This window comes from Sturnus vulgaris, chromosome 12 (assembly GCF_052056855.1).
Source record: "Sturnus vulgaris isolate bStuVul1 chromosome 12, bStuVul1.hap1, whole genome shotgun sequence".
NCBI classification, from domain to species: Eukaryota; Metazoa; Chordata; class Aves; order Passeriformes; family Sturnidae; genus Sturnus; species Sturnus vulgaris.
The window spans coordinates 19,742,426-19,763,006 of NC_142254.1; the positions used below are offsets into that span (position 1 = coordinate 19,742,426).

At 50.0% G+C, this 20,581-nt stretch overlaps 1 protein-coding gene across 1 annotated transcript in view; it reads right to left on the minus strand.

Moving 5' to 3' along the window:
* Positions 1-13,954: 13,954 nt before the first annotated feature.
* The window catches only part of SLC7A5 (solute carrier family 7 member 5), a 32,260-nt gene continuing 25,633 nt past the window's right edge, over positions 13,955-20,581 (minus strand). Inside the window, exon 10 of the mRNA XM_014874486.2 lies at positions 13,955-19,610. Within this exon, the coding sequence (XP_014729972.1) occupies positions 19,555-19,610 (56 nt within the window). The 3' untranslated portion in view covers positions 13,955-19,554. The remainder of the gene's footprint in view (positions 19,611-20,581) is intronic.

Sequence of the window (20,581 nt, forward strand, 5' to 3'; positions counted from 1 at the left end):
GAACACCTAAGGGTGTAAATAGGGGTTGGAATGCTTCTTTTAGCTGTGAGCTCATCCCATTGTGCATCAAAATTGCCACCATGGTTGTTTCTTGTGGAGCAGGAGGAATAAAATCATTCGATTTTTTCACTGAATTCCCACAAACCCCCTCATTTCCTGGAAGCAGGGGAGTTTTCACCACCCCAAACCAGCAAGCATCCCCACTCAGGTACATTTCAACACCCACTGAGTTATCCCAAATATCCTGCACGTGCCATGGAATTGCAGGGTGGATCCTTTGCTGTGAACATCCACCTACTGTTGAACCTGGGATCAGGGAAAAACACAACCCTGGAGCACAGAAGGAAGAGCTGGGAAAGTTGTTTTGAGTTTGCAGACAATGCACATCATGAGCAGCACTTTGTTTTTCTGTTTGTTCTGCAAACATTGTGGTTCCAGCTCAGGCTTCAGTGTGTCCATGTTTATGTGCAGGAAGGGGAACAGAAACTATGGAGGCACCAGGAATGGGACAATTGCAATTCCCAGATGTGGGAGCTCTGCTGAGTTCCCTGGCACTGCAAACAGGCTCGGAAGTTTCCCTGCTGCTCCTTGGGCTTCAACCTCAAAAAGACTTCAGTGTGTGAAAACACATCTCCTCCTGGTGTCTAAAGGTCAACAATTCCTCTGGGTCCAGATCTTCCAGCACTTTATAGGGAGGCTTTGAAATTAAAAAGCTGCATTTTTAGGAAATTAACCCTCAAAGCCTTCACCTGCTGAGGGAGTGAGAAGTTTTTCACCTCCTGCACACCTGGCTCCACTCACCTCTTTTTGGTGCTTCATCATTCATGGTTATTTCCATAAGTTCAGAGATTCTCCGAGCTCAGATTGCTTTCTCACCCCTTTATTTCCCATGTTTCTGGTGCAGTTTGGGATGTGTGGGGCAGGACATTGCTGGTGTGAGTTCTCTGATCTCTTGAACTCCCCAGTCCGGCTTCTCACGGGGGATGTGGGAAAGGAGCACGGGGGGACAACCAAAGCTCTTGGAAAATGCAAAGCACGACAGGAACACGAAACAGGGCAGGAATTCCTTGGGGAATTCAGCCCTGCTCCACCACTGAGGAGCTGCTGTGTTCACAGAGGTGACTTCAGGGATGAGTCTTCCTTGGAAAGATGAAGAGCACCAACATGTCCTAAAACATCCATTTAAAACTCCAGCACTGACTTAGGTGAGCTCTCTCCACAAACTTCCCCTCAGCCAGGATGGGAAAGGCCACTCCACGTTCCCACAGTCCCACCAACATCTGCACACAGCTGGGGCACACACACACAGAGCTCCCACCCCCACATGTCCCACACTCGTCTCTGTTGTGTCTCAGGTTTGGTCCCTGCTTTGTTTGGAGGAACATAAGCTGCCCTTTGGCTGTGTTTGCACATTTTGTGCTCTGAAGTTGTCCTGTGCTGTTGTCTCTGGCAGCCCCTCTCCAGCTCTGACCTATACAAAGCCCACGTGGTTCGACTTTGTTATTTTTTTATAGTCTGGAATATGCTCATTCAACAGGATGGTAAATCCAGCTGTATCAGCAAAGTAAAGAATAACAGGCATGAAAGCCTCAGAAAAGGCTCAAAAGCTTTTTCCCACAAGTCTTCTTTGTGCTCTAACACTTGATTTATTTTTCCCTTGTTAATGCTTTCTGAAGCCAGTAGCAAGGAAGGAATTATTGCCACAGATTTAGAGGGAGGACATGCTGACAGCACAGGAACTAAATCAACCAAACAGGCACTGCAATGGTTGGAATTGCTGGTGTTGGAGAGTCCTGCCTCTGTCTGTGTGGAAAGAGGAGAATAAAGATAAGCCCTTGTGTGGTGAAAAACCCAGAACATCATGGAATCATTAAGGTTGGATGGAGCAGACCTTTTAGATCATCAAAGCAGCACCACATTCACTACCAACCAAATCCCCAAATGCCACATCTGCATGTTTTTTCCACAGTTCCACCACTGCCCAGGACAGCCTGTGCCAGGGCTTGACAACCCTTTCCATGAAAAAATGTCCCCAGTATCCAATCTAAACCTCTCCTGGCAAATCCTGAGGTCATTTCCTCTCATCCTGTCGCTGGAAGCAGCTTCATGCAGGAAAACTTCATAAAATGAGTCAAAATAACCTTTAGTCTCCAGGCTCAGACTGCAATTTTCCTCCTCCATACAGATAAAATAGGGAGAAATCCACCCAAAATGTGCCTTCCAGGCACTGGTGACACTCAGAATCCTTCATCTCCAAAGGCAAATCCAGCTTAGGGACAAAAGTGTGTCCATAACCAGGGCTCACTTTGAAAAAAGTTGGGAATTCTTGCTGTGCTGACAGTCCAGCAGAGGCCCCTCATTCCCTGCTTATGCTGGAGAATGTGGAGCTGGATTGGGAGCTGGCAGGTGGCTGCTGCTCCATTCAAGGCTCATTTATAACCAGGAGCTGATAAAATCTCCCAGCCATTGAATTGGCTTCCTGGATTTCCTGTTTGGAAATCGGTGCTTTAGAGCAGACGAAGTCAAGGAAAGCAGGAGGTCTCCCTTGAGGGAAGTACAAAGTGTGGCTGTATCCAGATACAGATCCCAAGGGACATCCATCTAAATCCATCAGCACAGTGCCAGGCTTGAGGCCAAAAATTCCCTGTGAAGCTGTGAAAGCCCTTAGTTTTGCCATTCTAGTAGGATTTCCTTGGGGTTTCTGCACTTTTTATGGGGAAAATTGGAGCAAATAAATAAGAATGTCAGAACAAAGGAGCCTCAGAGTCCACCCTCTCTGATCTCTGGTTTTAACTGGTTGTGGACTGGGGGAAATACAGAATTTCTGATTTGTGTAAAGCTGTCTCTGAGGGTGCTGAGGGAACACGGACAGTGCTGGGATCCTGCATGGAGCATCTTCCATGCCAGAGCAGGGAGATTGTGGGATTATTTCAGCTACCACATGAGAGGGCTCTGCTCCTACTGTTCACTGGCTTATCCCCACCTTCAGAAGCACCCAAAATCCCGAAATTCCCTTCAGGGAAACGCTCTGGTGACTCAGATCTGAGTAAGCACAGGAGGAAAGGGCTCTTGGAGGAATGGCTCTTTCCTTTCCGTGCTATTCCAACCAAACTTCCTCGTGGAGCAGCCAAATTTCTCTGCATGTGTCACTGCCCTCCTTTGCTCGTCGTTTATCAGACACCGGGCATTGCAGCAGGGACAGCTTTGCTGCCGTTGTTTCATCAGAGCAGCTTTGGTAGGGGTGTTTTGGGTGTGTCTGTGGTGTCACTGGGCTGTGACAGGATTTACCAGCCCAGAACCGAAGCTGATCCTGATTGAAATGCTGCTCCCACAGGCTCTGTCCAGCTCTTGGCACATTTTGCGGGACCCTGACCGTCATCACTCAGCTCCTGTCGTGTGCCAGCACCACAACGGCCATGAGAAAGCAAAAATCTTAGACTGTCTTTATGTCTGTCCTGCAGCTTCATTAATTAGGCTGGTGAACCATTAATTAGGCTACCTAAGCTTCTTTAGAGATGTTTAATCTTCCTAGGCAAGCAAGGCTCACAATATCAGGGATGGATCCAGCTGACACCAGCTGAAACTGCTTTTCCTTACCTGTCACCAGCCTTGTTTTGCTCTATTCCCAATTTGCTGATGGATAAGTTTTGATATTTTTCCACTCATTTATGTCCCAAGCTGACCCAGAAGCACTTCAATGTCAGGACCCTGGCTCACGTGGGGTCAGAGGTTTGTAGGTCCAGAGGCACAATTTGGGGCTCAACCCCATGTCTCTGAGCTCACTTGTAGATTTCTGAAGAAATAATTGGGTGAACCTGAGAGAAATGAAGCGATTAAAAAGAAACCCCAGAAAATCAGGGCTGAGATGTGAGAAATGAGTCCTGGCCAGTGAGATCATATTGTTCAGAGAGCAAAGCAGCCAAAAACACCTTAAAATCCCCTGCCCTTATGCAAAGGAACATTTTTCCTCACTAATCTTCAAAATCGGAGTCTGATGCAACCCGGGCTGGAGTGGAGTCAGGTGCAGTGGCTGCGGAGCCCCACGAGGTGTCAGCGCCAGTGCAGCCCCGCTGCTGCTGCTGCTGCTGCAACACCAGCCCCAGGCTTGCATCAGCCCTGAGCAGGGCTCGGCATTCAGGGATGTGGTTATCCCAGCTCCAGGACAGCCCTGGATTCAGGGATGTGGATATCCCAGCTCCAGGAGGCAGGGAAGTGTTCTCCAGTGACCAAAGCATGTTCAGATGGAGAAATCCTTTGTATTTCAGTTTCTCCAGTTCCAGGACATGCTCAGGAATTCAGCGTTGCAGAAAGTATTTCCATTATTAATGCCATGTTTCTGCTGAGAACGTGTCCAAGCACATTCAGGGACACCTCTGGCACGAGGTACCTGCACATCCCAGGGTTGTTTTTTGGGATACAGCACCTCCAGAGAGCCCAGGGTTGTTTTTTGGGATACAGCATCTCCAGAGCAGAACCTGCAGTGGGTGCTGCAGAGAACTGGCCACAGTTCTCAGCTCTGTTCATCCTCAGAACACAGATATAAATTCACTTAAAAATAACCTTAAATGCTGTATTGACATCCAGTTATCTTAGTTCCCAGCACAAACCCTTCCTCACAGGGCTGAGAACATTTTAGAGATGTTTCTTTTAGATGGGGAAGGAAGTGCTGGGGCACATGAGACCGGCAGTGAGAACAGCCAGGCTGGGGCAGGGCAGGTTTAGTGTCCTGCTGCCTTTTGTTGCAGTTCCCTCATTCAGCACCAATTTGCCACTTCCTGAGGGAGCTTTAGGAACCTGGGCTCTGTGGCTCACCTGTGTTCAGGGAGAGGGATCTCATGGCAGGGAAAGTGAGGAGGATTCCTTATATATAACCAGAAAAAAGTTTAAATTAAACATCACAGAAAAAGGACTGAGCTCCAGCACAGTGAGACATGAGAAGAGACTGACTGGAATTTTCAGAGCTGTGTCTAAGCCTCTGTCAAAGAGGGTTTTCACCTGTTCTGTGGCAAGAGTGGATCTGGGTCATTTCTCCCTGTCCTGCCATGCCCAGCACTCACAGCTGAGGAGGTAAAGGACAGGGCCTGACTCTCAGTGTTTAATTTTTTACCTCCCTCAGCCCTGACAACAATGCCATTGATGATATTAATTCTGGTTTATCTCCACAAAAACCCACTGACCCTGACCCGACAGGTGAGTAGGTTTTCCCACAGCTGATTGGTTTTCCTGGCTGTGCTGTGACAGCCTTTAGGATCAGATTATGGATTTCCTGCTCTACCTGCTGCTCTCAAAGCACTTGACAAGGCTTTACCAGTCAGAGCAAGGCACTGGGGAGGATTTGGTGAGTTCTGCTCCAGTTCAGTCTGGTTCTCTAAGCCCCTCACTAGAGATAACTCCTTACATCTCTTATCTCAACGTTTAGCCTCAGGTAATGATGACCCTGGCAAGATTCCTTGTGGTTTTGCAAAAGGAAAGAAAATATTTGTTCATTCTCAGTGGCTTTAAAAGGTACAAGTGGGTGTGTTAACCACTCTCCTGAGCAGGAATGTTCTCCTAAAAGCATTAACCTGCAGGAGGGGGAACTGCTGTGGTGTGGTCAGTGCAGGAGACATGGGAGAGCTCTTCTCCATGGTTAAAATTGTATTGAATTTCCTCTTTCTCACATTTCTCCGTGATCCTCCAAAGTCTCAGCAGAACCTCTAGGGATGGGTGGCAGTTTAGGTAGGTACTGTGTACATAAAACTTTGCTTTTCCTTCCATCACAACACAGAGTGTCATCTACAGAGCCCCCCACCTCCTCCCAACACTGCTCCTGAATGACTGCCCCGATGGATTCAAACTCCAGCAATTTAGATTTTAAAAGATGACATCACATCCACTCCTGAACATGTCTTAAGGTGTTTTTACAGACGTGATGTAACAGGTGATTGTTCCATATCTCTCTATCACTGACTCAGTTTTTAAAGAAAAGGTCTAATTTTAATCTGCAACTTCAGTTAAGAATTTCCAGCCTGCTCTCTCTGAAAAAAACCACCTTGGTTTCCTGAGCTGAGATGTCATTTCTGTTCTAGAAAACACAGAGTCACACAGGAAGGCCACCCCCAGGTGCCAGGAACATGTCACAGTGGGGTTTTCTGTGCTGCCTGCACTGAAAGCAGGAGTTTCATGGTGACAACGTGAACAACAACCTGACCCACAGCACACCCCATCCCTGCTGCTGACCGGGCAGCTGGGAATGACATCCCATTGGAAAACCAATATTTACTCAGCTCCCTGCTGGGCTGCTCTGCCTGGCAGTGCTTGGAGTGCACACAGGGTTTCTATGGTGGCTCCTGGCACCTGGCACAGCTTCACTCTTCCCATGGGGTAAAGCAGCACATTTTGGGGAGAAACAGCCCAGGAGGGATTAGGGTTAGGATTGGGATTGGGATTAGGATGGTGCTGGTGGGCTGCTGGGTGTCCATGAGGGGTTATTACTCTCTTCCAGCAGGAGTGGTGGGTTGTACTCCCATGGAGGAGAGTCCCAGAATATCCCGAGTTGGAGGGGATCCAGCAGGATCATTGAAATCCTACCCCTAGAATTTATACAATTGCTTTTTCCTGCAATTTCCCTGAGAGTCCAGGACAAGCCCCTGGCAGAGGAGGACACAGGGAATGTGTTTGTGCAGTGCCAGCTGCCCATTGCCCTCCTGCTCACTTGTGGCACTGGGGGATGCCAGTCCATGAAAAACTTTGGATATTTCTGGGCACCATGAAATCAAGAAGCTGCACAGCCCACACAGGGCAGTGAGTCCTTCCACGTGGAGAATCCACGGGAGAATCTCCAGGAAGGTTGAATCAGTGGGAATTGGTGGATATCACACAAATACTTGAAGCAGGGATGCTCTGAAGTGCAGAGCAGCTGTGAGGAGAGGCTGCAGCTGTGCCCAGGCACAGACTTGCCTGGAGAAGGGCTCAGCTGGAGGCAGGCATGGGCTGGTGCTGGGCTCATTCCTCCCAAATCCCTCACCTTTATCCCCTCAGCCAGAGGGGTTTGAACAGGCTGGTGGATCTTTATTGGGGAGAGGCTGTGAGTCAGGCACAGCCAAAGCTCTGCCTGCATCCTCACAAATCCCTTCAGCCCCAGGTAAAAACATGGGACCTTCACCCAGGTGCTGCAGGAGTCTGGGTTGGCTTTGAGCAGCTGCATCCAGAGCCTTCCACTTCCCAAGGTGCTGCAATCCAAAGGCTGTGGCCCAGTGCTTCCCATCACCCCTCTGGACCCAGCAGGAAATCTCTCCTGGCCTTCCTTTTCCTGTTTGTAGGATCAAATCCCTTTTTCATTCCAGGTCAATTTTCCTTTTTGTCTCCAATTCCACGTTTCTACCCAAGCCCTGTTTCTGTCACACCTGACTGAAGCCAACCACCCCTGAGCTCCGTTTTGTCCTTGTTGTGTTCTCAGTCTCTCCCATATCCATCAGGGGGATGGATCCCCATCCCAACAGGATTTTTGGGAATGGGGATGGAGCAGATCAGCCCTCTCTGATCCTGGCGCCTGCAAGGCTGTGGCACACAAAGCAGCTCCACAGAAAAGCTGGAATTCATTTAATTAAGCCAAGGAAAATCAAATGAAAGCATCCTTCCCTGCCTAATCCCCTGCATGAATCAACAGAGCTGCAGCATCCAAAGGCTCCAGGCTGGAGCTTTTTTCCCAGTGGAGAGCAGGCCACAACAGGCAGCTGGGCAAACCCAAGAGTTGCCATAAATTCTGTTCCTGAGGGAATCTTCTTCTACAGCACAACTTCCCATTCCTGAGGCAGCTCTGCACTCAGCAGCCTCATGGCTGGAAGTCCCTTTCCTCTCCCCAAGAAAAGGAAGGAAGAAGATCTGTAATTTTGGGGGGAAACAGAGCAGAGCAAATTGATTCCTGCTGGTTTTTTCTGATGCAACAGCCCCTGGCAGGATCTTGCATCAGTCCCTGAGGATGCTGCAAGCCTGTGGCCAGAATGAGGAGGGTGTCAAAGTGCTTTTCCAGGCTGATTTTTCTGTGTGGAGGGCAGGAGAGAAATCCAGATGGTATTTGGCCCACACAGCGAGAAGTAAATCCCAGAGAGAATATTTTTCAGGATTTATGGGTTTATCTTGTTTGCCTTGGGTACAGGAGCTTCTCTCAGATTTGGTTTCATGACTCAGACACATAAAAACCTGTTTAACCTTTGCTCAGCAGTGATAGCACCTGCTCAGAAATTCCATGGGGTACTAGGAGAAAAGCTAATTTTGCTTCAATTTCTGTTAATTTTAATTAAATGGGGAAGACAAAGAGAGAATGGTTTGAGGCTTGCAGGATTTCTAACTGGGTAATACCAGGCTTCTGGTTTTTCTAGAAAATATTAGAGGTACCTGAAGAAAACAAAAATAAACAATGGGACAAAAGGATTTTTCCATCCCCAAAGTAAAAATTGTGACCAGCAAGAAAAAATTTTGATTATTCAGAGGGTCTGGCATACACTGGGATTATTGTGGCTTTAAGTGACTTTTTTTCTGGGAGCTGGGAATTTTAATTTGAAGCCATTATTTACCTGTGGAAGGACTCCCCAGTTACCAGCCCAGACCTTTCCATGCAGCTGCTTCCCCAGGATCCTGCTCTCCCCTGGGAATGGGCTGTTCAGAGCTGATTCCTGCAGTAATTCTTGCACAGCCTGAGCCATCATGTGAGAGCTTAAACTCTTTACATTGTGGAGAGCCAGTGCCTCTTTGTAAAGCTTATTTCAGGCAACTTTGGTACTGTGGATTATGATTTTTTTTTCCCCCCCTAATGCAAACCCAAAGCTGGCACAGGGATAAATCCCATTGAGCAGGAGCAAGGCTGTGGACAGACAGACAGACAGACAGGAGGAGACTGCAGCCACCAGCAGGGAGCTCAGCCCAGCATTCCCAGCAATTCCTGCAATTCATCAGGAATATCATTTAAAGATCCAGCTGCCTCCAAACATGGAGGAAAAGCTGGGACAACCCCAAAACCTTCATCTTCATTTTCCCCAGAAAGATTCCAGATTTAGAGCCACTAGGTGATGTCAGGCTTCTAGAAAATACTAGAGGTACACGAAGAACACAAACAAGGACCAAAAGGATTTTTCCATCTCCAAATGTTCTTCCTCAAGAAAAATTTGTGACCAGCAAGGGTAATTTTTGCCCTTTTGGCTGCTGGAAGTTGGGGCCAGCAGGAATCTCCTTCAGGTCCTCACAGGCCTCAGGTGTGTTTGGAAGATTCTGCACCACAGAGAGCCTGGCAGGGCTGAAATCCCAGAGGCTGAGCAGGAGCTTCACCCTGCCCTGCTCCTGGCACGGGCAGCACGGCCCCTCCAAACATTTAATTTGTCTTTTAGCTGAGCCAGTGCCTTTTTGCTCACAGATCCAACATGCAGCAGCTCATTACACCACAAATCTCCCAAATTCCTGAGGTGCCCAGACGTGATTTTGGAGCTCTGTGGAGCCCAAGGGACGAAGCTCCCGCCCTGCAGCTCGTGCTGGTTACACAAGGGCAGAGAGGAGCAGTCCCTGCTCTTCCCAGGCAAGTCAGAGCAGAAACGACCTCACTGAAATCCAGAGCAAAGCTCCTGGAGATGTTCACCAAAGCAGCCAGGAAACAGCTCCAAAGAGGAGCACACCACACTCCTGGAATATTGCAACGTCCCAAGGATTTGTTTATGGCACAGGGCTCTGTGCCTTTGCTTCCTATCACTCATTTTGGGATAACTCTGGGTTGCTCTGGAGGCTGCAGGATTTGTCACCTGGTGCTGTGACAGTCCCTGGAGAAGTCCCTGGTGCTGCTGGCACGATGCAGACACATGGAGTGGGAGCTGCCCATGGAATTGGGTGAGCTTTAACCTCCAACCCCAACCATTCCATGATGCTGGGATGTAAGGAGGGCAGGCAGCCATGGCCAAATGCATCCCCACCCACTGAGGTGGCTCTGTGACCTGTGTGTGTCCCTGTCACCCCCGGGGACACAGTGACAAGTGATGCCAGCTCATGCAGAAAAACTGGGATCCTCGAGCTGGACATTGCAGTGCTGCAGAGGGAGGCAGTGAATCACTTCCAAAATGAGATGTTGGAATGAAAAGGAATTATTTCCCTACATAATGTGTCATCCTGCCCATTCCCATGTCTTGGGCACTGTCCCTCACTCCTGGTGCCTTCCCAGCTCCATCCCAGCTCTTTGCTGGCTGCCACAGCTCCAGGTGCACACGTGGATCATTGGATTCAGCTCCCCCAAATCCAGCAGCAGGCACTCCAAGGCATGGATTGCACAGCCCTAAGGCAACAGGGACATTTCCCCCCAGCAAACCTTGACTGCAGGCTGGTTTTTGGAGACAGCATGGCCACCCCAGGACAGCAGCTGAAGGACACATTAATTAAATCAGGAAAGAGGCTCAGGCAACAGGAATTGCCATTTCTTGCTTCCCTGTCTCTAATTCAATGGAGGGATCCAAATGTGGCTTCATCTTTCCTGTTGTGCAGCTCGGATGAAGAGCAGGGGAATTTCCAGCATTTATTGCCCCAACTGATTGAGACAGAGCTTCCAGGCTGTTCTGGGAAGGTGAGCAGGGCCTTGCTCAGAGGGGGAAACTGAGGCACAGCCAGAACAGTGGTGGTTCCCATGGATTTCCAGGTCCTTCCTGCCCACCCTGCTGTTTCCTGTGCCATCCATTCCCAGCTGGGAGAATTGCAGGAAAATTGCATCTCCAGGAATTATGCAGGGGGGGAAAAACCTTACAGAGATGTGTAAAAAAATCCCTCTGTTACATTTCAAATTCTGGAATCAGGGGGTTGGAGACATCCTTTTGTTAAAGATCTCTACCACCCACTTTTCCAAAAATGCTGTGCTGTTGAGCTCTGACACCTAAAAAATAAATTAATTCAATAAAAATAAATCTCCAGCAAAATCAGCTGGAGAGACACCTTTATTTCACAGCTTTGCAGGTTAAAATCAGCAAATCCTTTAAAAAATGGTAAAAAAACCCTTCAGGCAGTTCCATTGTCTCGATATTAAAGGAACAATTTTGTTGCTGGGTGTTATTCTGCTTCAAGGAAATTTGTCAACACCCATTCTCCTTTTCTTCAATTTCCCTCATACCTGGAGCTCATTTTCAGTGTATTAATTAGTTTCCCTTCGAGGATCCCTTTATTAGTTCCAGCCACAGTTCCCTGTCAGCTCCTTGGGTTGATTTATCTGTGCACCCTTGAAGCTGTTCCCAGCCGTGTCACACCCCACCCTTCAGTGGCTTCATCCCAACCCAAACAGATCCAGAGCCTTTCATCTTCCACACTAATCTTCAAAGGAACAACACTTCTATGGTTTTTGCAATTCCCTCCAGTCCTGGGACATTCCCACCTGCTGCTCCAAGGGCTCACCCTTCCTTGGTGGCATTCCCTGTGTTCTCCATAGCTCTCCCACACAGAAGCTCCTGGCTTTGGGGAGAAAAATATCCTGGGTTTGGTGTGAGAGTGGGAAAATGTCAGCCCTGCTCTCCCTGTGTGTTTTCCAGAGGGATGTGTTCCCATGGCTGCCCTCTCCCATCACCTCCAGCCCCCGGGACAAAGCCCAGCAGCCACAAGAGCAGAGCTGGGGACGTGTCTGGACAGTGCTGGGGACACATCTGGCTCCCATTCCAGGAGTTCTTCCCATGAAAAACCCTCCAGGAGGCTTCCTCTGCCATGGTGGCACCACTGATCAATCCATGTCCTTTCTCTGGAGGAGTTTCCCTCAGAAGCTGTGGCTGCTCCATCCCTGGGAGTGTTCAAGCCTGGAAGGGGTTTGGAGCAAGCTGGGATAGTGGGAACAAGATGAGCTTTAAGGTCATTCCCTACCCAAAGCATTCCATGATTCTGTGAGGGCACCAAGGAAAGGTCAGAGCTGGGGGGAGACAAGAGCCAAAGGGCCCTGACTGCAGCAGCAACAATGCTGATCTTTAGGGAATGCATGGAGCAGGAACCCCAACAATGCTGATCTTTAGGGAATGCATGGAGCAGGAACCCCAACAATGCTGATCTTTAGGGAATGCATGGAGCAGGAACCCCAACAATGGTGATCTTTAGGGAATTCATGGAGCAGCAATCCCAACAATGCTGATCTTTAGGGAATTCATGGAGCAGCAATCCCAACAATGCTGATCTTTAGGGAATTCATGGAGCAGGAGCTGGGATCCCAACAACGGTGATGGAGCAGCATCCCACAGATCCATGAGGATTGCACAGATCCATGGGATTGCACTCCCTGGCTTTGTATTTCCTTGTTCTCCAGGCTTTGCCAGCCTCTCCATCTCCTTTTCCAAGCCCTGTGTGCTCCAGTGGAGAGCAGAAGATCCCTGGGCAAGCAGAAGATCCCCGGGTGAGCTCTGCAGACCTCCCTCTGTTATTTACTGCTCCTATCAGTGTTCCCTCTCTCCCAAACAAGAATTAATTCCCTTTTCCAAACCCCATGGGAAGCTCAGGGAGTCCCAAACCTGCTGAAAATCCAAGGATGGAAGTACTGGAAGCTCCATGGGCTGCTGAGGAGTGAGGTCCCTCTGTGACCCCCTGCCTGCTCCCCATCTCTGCTCCCTGCACCCTCCCCTACAGCCTCTGGGAACCCTCTGTGCTGCTCCTGGATCTTCACCCTGTGCTGGAACCGCATTTTCCACCTCCCAGTTCCCAGCAATCAGCACAGGCAGTGGCTGCACACACCTGACTGTGCTCTGGGGCCCTGTGCAGCTCCTGGACACCTCGAGTTTGCAGCTTCTGTGCCCCTTCCAGGCACCCCAGGGCATCCCAGCGCTGCTCCTGCATGTCCCACCAGTGAATGTCCCAGTGATTCGTCTTAGTGAGGTTTTACATTTATTTATATTTAATTTGCCACTTTATTCTTTCCCCTGGTTTCCTTCTTTGGCCACAGCTGTCACTTCTGGAATGATCCCTTTGGAATCACAGCCTATCCCACTGTTCAGCCACGCTGGCTTTGGGAGATGTTTTTTCTTAGATTACTCCAATTCCTTCACTGGGAGCCTCTAATGCCTGGGAGAGGCTCCAGGAGAGCCTCCTCATGCACTCAGCTTTCCTGCATTCCCATTTCCCACCTCCAATTCCTCTTTTTAAAATAAATATTTCCAGGTAAATGCTGCTGGGGTAGCAGGGTTTGGGTTTAGGGGGATGTTGGGCTTGAAGAAAGAGCTCTTAAAACAAAAAAGGAATTCTTTTTCCTACGTGTCTTGGGCACTGTCCCTCACTCCTGGTGCCTTTCCAGCTCCATCCCATCTCCCAGTGTTACTTCCCAAATAATGCTCAGGAGCAAACCAAGAATTGCCCTTTCCCTGTGAATTCCCTCCTTGTCACACGTGCACTGGCTGTGGAATCTGTGTGTGACATTTGCTCCTGTGGCACCACTGAAGTGTCACTTTACTGGGATTTCTCCACAGCTTTTCCTGCCCATTTCTTCCTTTGGGATGTGTTTGTGTTCCCAGGGAACAGCCCCAGCACCAACCTCTCCTTTAGGAAGGCAAACCTTGGAGTTCTGCCCTCTGCAACCCAAAATCAAATCCTCCACCAACCCCTGGGAGCCTGAACTGAGCATCCCTGCCCTGCTCCTTCCCCACTGAAACATCCTCTTCTCCAGCCTGGAATGGACAGGGAGGAGGAATTGCAGCACTTTGCACTTTAAAACTTGGTCCCTTCCTACTGCTGGACATTCCTTTTGCTGCATAAAAGGATGGACACAGGCTGGGAATTGGGATATTCCTCCTCTGCTCCCTCCTCGTGCCTAAAGCTCTCCCACCTTCCCCTTCCCTTCCTTTTAACCTCATGAAAATGAAGCAGAATTTTAAAAGGAGGATGGAGATATGGATGCTGTCATTGCTCCTAAATCCTGCAAGAGGAATATTTGGAAACCCAGGTGCTGATGGATGTGGGATAATCATGAAAAAAGAGAAATTTTCCAGGCAAAGACCAGCAACGAGAGTGTTGTAATTCAGCTTTCTTTGTTAAAAAAACAAAACAAAACAACCCAAAACATAGAACAACCCAAACATTGAACAGATTTGTTAAACCACAGACATAAAAGATTCAAGAAATACTAAAATTTAAAAAAAAAAATACATTGCAAGAGACATCTTGTTGTCCAAGGCCATTGGATTCAGGAGCTGCTGGCTGCCCAGCCCTCAGTCAGTGGAATTTGTGCTGCCAGGAACACAAATATTGGGAATACACAGCGCTTACTGGAGAAGAATTAAGACTAAAAGATATTTACCCCTTTCAAATAAATAGAGTATCATCTATAGCAACATTTAAATTAGTAAAACAGGTTTTTTAAAGCAACCAAATGTAACAAAATCATAAATCAGGCCTAGGTTTTCTTGTGTGTATTAAGAGCCTTTTTCTTTCTGTGTTTAAAAAAGAAAACAGTAACAAAAATACAAAGCAAAGTGTCTTTGAAAAGTCAGATTCTTCACCAGGAGTGAAGGTCACCCTCTCTTTGTTCTGAGGGTGGGAGTGAGGTCTGGGAACCACTCAAGATCCTCCCTGTCCAAGGATTTTGGTGGCACACAGAGCTGTCCCTGTCCTCTGAACAAATCAGGAATTCTTTCCCTGTGTGTGATGCTGATCCCAGCACAGGCAGAGCCTGGGATGGGGGAGAGCCCCTGAGCTGTGCTGGGCTCAACATCAGCCCTGGGGAAGAACTCAGCTCTAGCTAGAAAGTCTCTTTTAGGCAGTTTAGAAATGAATTCAGTGTTTAAAAAAATACTTTCTATTTTTACTCATTACCACTTCCACAGCTGGAGGAAGCAATGCCCCTTCTCAGGTAAGGAATGGGGAGGGGAGCATGGAATAATGCTCTGGATATGGGATCCTTTGGGATCACTGACCCCAAGCCACATTTTCTACCACTGCATCCTCAAACTGGGAGCTGCTGGTGCATCCCCCACACATTCCCAACCCAGCTCCAGTTCCAGTTCCAACCGGGAAGAACTCGAGCCCAGGCAAACCCAGCACAATCCTGGGTGTAAGTGCTCAGGGAGCCACCAGGAATGAGGAGCCCCTGGAGCTTCCCTCAGCACCGAGGGAATGTCAGAACCTGGGATGTCCTGGCAGGGATGAGGAGCAGATTCCTGTCCCTGCAGGGATGAGGAGCAGATTCCTGTCCCTGCAGGGATGAGGAGCAGATTCCCGTCCCTGATGTGACAAGGAACAGATTCCCATCCCTGCAGGGATCTCCCTGCTTGGCAGCCCAGCGTGGCTGGCTCTGGCTCTCCCCCTGGAGCTGGGGATGCTCCCAGGGCCAGCACAAGGCTGGGATTCAATCGATTCAATCCCTGGAGTCACAGCCAGAGCTCAGCACCAGTCTGGAGCCACCTTGCCCTGGGGCTGCCCTTTCCCAAGCTTCAGGAGCTGCTTTGTTCCAGCCCTTTCCCAATTCCATGTCATGAGGTTGCAGAGTGGATGGAGGAAAGGCTGGCATCCCACGGGAACAGCCCCAGGCAGCTGGAGCGTTGTGCAAGGACAACGTTTGGCAGTTTCCTCACGGATTTGTTTTTTAATTTGATTTTCTATTAAAGCCCGAGAGAGCCCTGGCCTTGGCTGAAGGCACAGGTACCTTCTCAGACTGAGTGGAAACATTCCCTGGGATTGCCTGCAGCCAGACCAGGGCTCTGCCACTGGGAACAGCTCTGCAGGGTGGGGAAGTCACAGCTCCAGCCCCACTGCCCCTGCCCAGACCCACCACGGAGCAGCCCCCGGAGGAGCCTGATTGATCCCCCTGCCTGAGCCACCCACTGGGAGAGGACTTGGACAACAACAAAGCCACTTCCCAGGAGTTTCAATCCAGCTGAAGGGACTTTAAAGTTTGTTCAACTGTGCCAGAGTCCCTTTGAACTCCGTGGCCACCAAGGGGGCTGTTCCAAACAAAAGCCTGTTTACCAGAACATGGTGTCTGAGATGGAAAACACTGCAAATTCTGCAGGAAGTTTTAAAAAAAAATAATTAGAAATCCACCAGGATGGTTTTTGCAGGGCTGGTTCCCCTCCCAGGAGGAAGGGTTCCTTTAGAAAGAGGAACCCAACGGGTACAGAAGTGCCTGGCCAGCAGCTCCTGCTCTGTTTGAGCAATCCCTGCAGGATGCAATTCTGTGAACACCCCAAACAACTGCCAGCCTGAACGCCAAAAACAACTTTGAACTCCACAACAACTGGAGAGGAGCAATAATTGGGAGCTGGGGCCACTTCAGGAGCAAAGGATCGCTGTGGCACAGCCATGGTGCCAATGTTGGGCTCTGTGACCTTCAAGGTCTTTTCCAACCTGAATTCCATGGATAAAACAGCTCCAGCAGTACTTGCAGGGAGCTGTGAATGAAGAGATTCCTGTGGAACCTCCTTTAGGTCACTGTGGTTGCAGGGTCCTTGTGGGGAGGGTTCATCTCCCTCTGTGACTGACCACAGGCTCCAAGGAGAACAAAAGGGAAAATCCAGCTGCAGTGCTGGCAATGATGGGAAACTCTGGGAGCTCTCTGTGCTCCCCCTGCCCTCCCTGACACATCTCACTCCACCTTGGAGGAAAACAAGCAGCAAGGTCTTTCCCAGGGATGAATTCTCCCTTTTCCATACCCAAATCCATCAAACTGTGCAAGCCAAGGGCAGATGTTGCTGATCCAAGGGAAAAGCAAAAGCTGTGGCAGCCATTTCCATGATTGGAGAAACTACTTTTTGTCTTTCTAAAATTAAATTCAGTTTTACCCCTTCCCTTGTTATCTCCCAAACCAACCCAAGCTCTTCCAGCTGCATCACCAGGCTCTGGTGGAGGGCAGCTATGGGGGATCAATGGCTCCAGGGTGAAAGAAATCAGTTTTTTGGTAGATAAACTTTGAGATGTGAGACGTAGCTGATCAAATTCAGCCTTTCTGTGGCTCTGTGCTGGTACCTGGTTCAGTTTCTTCCTAAACCTCTATTGCCAAGGAGATGCTGATGAGATCCCCACGAATGTGGGATCAGTGCCAGAGCCTCAGGTTAGTACAAGAGACAGATTTTCAGCAGCAAGTGAAAAATCATGGAAATCCACAAAAAGCAAAGCAAGCGAGTTCAGGATTTAATTAAAATCCATTAATTGCTTTGAAAGATTTCTTAGTGTGACAGCTCCTGTTTCAAAGCAGTGTGAAGGGGTCACCAGGAGGACACTGATGGTCATCACCATGGACAGTGTGTCCAAGGCAGCCTTTGGGAGGTGTGACCCCAATCCTGAGCTCTCTGAGGAGGGCCCTTGGTGCCAGCTGACTTTGGGTTCAGGGGGCTCAGACTCCAATGCCTTTGCTTTGCACCCCGAGGAATTCTGCTGGTGGGTTTTGGCACTGAGAGCCCCCAGTGAGAGCTGAACCCAGCACTGAGACCTCACAGCCAAAAAAACCTGCAGCTCGAGTGGCAGGTGACAGACTGAGGTCCCCTCTCCATGATTTCCCATCACTGCTCCAAACCATCTCAGCCTGCAGCTGGAAGAAGCCAAAACTCCAGTTCAGGTTCTGTGATTTATGATCTGATCTATGCCAAAGCCTCTCCACAGGCATCAGATCTGAGATGCTCCAACTCATGGCACTGGCCAAGAACCTTGGGTTCTGCTCTCTGCATATTCCCAAACCAGCTGCAAAATCTCATGGATTAACTCAGCTCCCAGAAAGCTCATTTGGGAATCTCCACCCTGTCACTGAGCTGGATTGGGAATCTCCACCCCAGCTGCCATGGAATAAATGAAGAGCTGATTGTCTCCCCTGTTCCTGCCTCAGAGCAGGACATGGGGCTGGCAGTGGGAGTGTGGAGCTGCCCCTGCCCCAACACAAGCTGGAGTGCTGCACAATTCCCAGGACAAAGCCTGAGTGAGTACCATGGTGTCCTTAATGCCCCTTCATCCCAAAGAACTCTGCTCCAAGGAGAATCCAGAGGGAAGCCACAGCTCCTGGAGCATCCAGGCTTCCCAACAGCCAAGTTTACAAAAAAAATGGGAAATAGTTCACCAAGCCACCTGCACAAAGCACGAGCACAAAGATCTGCAACAGACACAGCAAAGCAGCTCCAGTGGGGAAAGGATCAGAATTCCAAGTGATGTCAGAGCACAGAGGCACAATGAGCAATGGTTCAGGAACTGCAGCTTCCCAAAAGGTGACACTTTGGACCAAAGAAAGCAACGTGTCCCTAAGGGGACAGTGCTGACTACTCAGGAACTACAGGAACTCTGGGTGTGCTCAGGGATGGGGTGGCACCACCCACCACAGCAAACCAGGATTTCACATGCAGACCATGGATTGTGCTCAGGGATTGATTGGAACGAGGGTGGTGCTGGCATCTCATCAAACCAGACCTGATGCACAAAGGAGGATCAGGCCCAGCCCTGCCCCTTAGAGCAGAACTGACTTTCATTACTCAGAGGTGGCAGGCCCTGGCACAGGTGCCCAGAGAAGCTGTGGGAAGTGCCCAAGGAAAAGCTGGACAGGGCTTGGAGCTCCCTGGGATGGTGGAAGGTGTCCCTGCCATGGCAGGGCTCGCACTGGATGGCCTTTAAGGTCCCTTCCAGCCCAACCATTCCATGATCTCCAGCAGCCCAAGGTGGCTCCAGCCAGCCAGGACATCTCCACAGCCCAGCCCCAGGTGGTGCCACCTCCATGGCACATTCCAGAGGAAACACAGCAGGACAGAGGGAACAGTGCACAGAGAAACCTCAGGGAATGTGCCAGGGCAATCCCCACCCTTCATTTCTCTCTGCAGATGCTTTAGGGGCAAACATGGCTCCCTGAGCAGGGCCATGAGGACACAGAGCTGCTCATCCCATGCTGGATGAAAGGCTGGCACAGGAAAGCATGGGATGAGCAAGCCAAGGACTCGGCCTTCTGCTGACTGCAGCTCCTGGGTTTCCCAGCAGGAACTCCCCCCTCAGTGCTCACTGTCAGGGATGGACACTGTGGGGAAGAGCATCCTGCAGGACTGGCTCAGCAGCAGGGAGCTGCCTTGGACCTGAGAGTGCTGATCCAAAAGGGTGGCAGGGCCCCAGTGAGGGGACAGTGACACTCAGCTGAGCCCCCCCCCCGTGTCACTGATCCTGCTCTGCCCTGTCCCACTGCCCGTGTCCAGCAGCACGTGGGGTGAGAGTTTGGGGCAGTGAGCCAACATCAGCCAACCTCTGCCTCCCACCCCCCCACCTGGGCCAGGTAAAGCAGCTCAGGATCCCCCCAGGGCTCTGTGGCAGCCCCAGCCCCTCCCCAGGCACTCTGAACTCAAACCAGGCTCCAGCAGATCCCAGAGCCAAAGCAAAGGAGCCCCCCCAGAGCCAAGCACAGCCCTCACACACACACAGAGGGCACAATTCCCTCTGGAATTGCCCTTTGCAATTCTCCTCCTGGCTCGTGCTTGCACCGAGGATTTCTTCTGGCTGGGCTGCAGGGCTGGGTGGGGCTGCAGGAGCTGAGCAGAGCCTTGGGGCCGTGCTGGGATTGGGAGTGAGGGGTGGGATCCTTGTGTCATCTCAACAGAACTTTGTGCGTTTCCTCGAGCTCAGTGTCCCTGCTGCTCCTGCCTAGGATTCCTGAGGAACCACTTCCATCAGCTTCTGGCACAGCACGGTGGCAGAGACTGCAGAGAAAGCAAAGGAGAGGTCAGGGATCATCCCAGCAGGAACGTGGGTCCATGAGGGAAGGGCTGAGCCCAAGTACAACTGAAGGATGAAATATTCCACGGATATTCCCAACCCCATTCCATGGGCACTCCCTACCCCACTCCATGAGAATTCCCAACGCCATTCCCAGAATTCAAACCTCACACAGGAGCTCTGCTCCTGCAGCAAGGACCCTGCACAATCCTTGTAAGGAAAACAATGGATATGGTAATTTACCACCCAGGCATTGCAAAAATTGCAAAAATGGCTTTTCCAGGAACTGAGCCCAATACTCAGGATAAAAAAGTGCGACAGGGATAGGAGAAGAATAACAAGTGCTGAGTGCTGCTGAAAGCTTTTTTCTTCCTCATGAACCAGCCAGCTAAGGCTGGGCACTTCTCCTTGCCTGCTTTTCTAGGTCAGCCCCTTGCAGGAGAGAGGGGAGGCAGCTGCTGAGCTCAGTTCCTCAGGCAGCAGGGATTGACTTTCTGGGCTCACTTGTTGAGGCAGAGGTTCTGTGTGCCAAGCACAGCCTCTCCATCCCTCCAAACACACCCTGGCCCTGTGGCAGCTCCTGGAAAAGCTTGGAGCAGATTACCTTCAAAATAAACCTGAGAGAAAACATCCAGGGGAGCTTCCCTTCCCTTCCCTCTGCTCCTTCTGCCACAGGGGGATGCCAAGGAAAGCTTTGCCTGGATCCCAAATGTCAGCACTGCCTAAGCCATGGACTGGGACTAATTGTGGATTTTCAGCAGCCAAACTGAGGCCAGCTGTGCTCAATCCTTCCTACACCACTGGGAAGGGATTTTTTGCTGAGCAAAGCCTTGGCCCTGGGCTTTTCCAGGAGCAGGGAATTTTGCTCTGCTGCTAACAACCTCTTTGCCAGGATTAAAACCCCCCAAAAACATGGTATTGGTCCCAAATTTTACCATTACTGCAAATCAGAGTG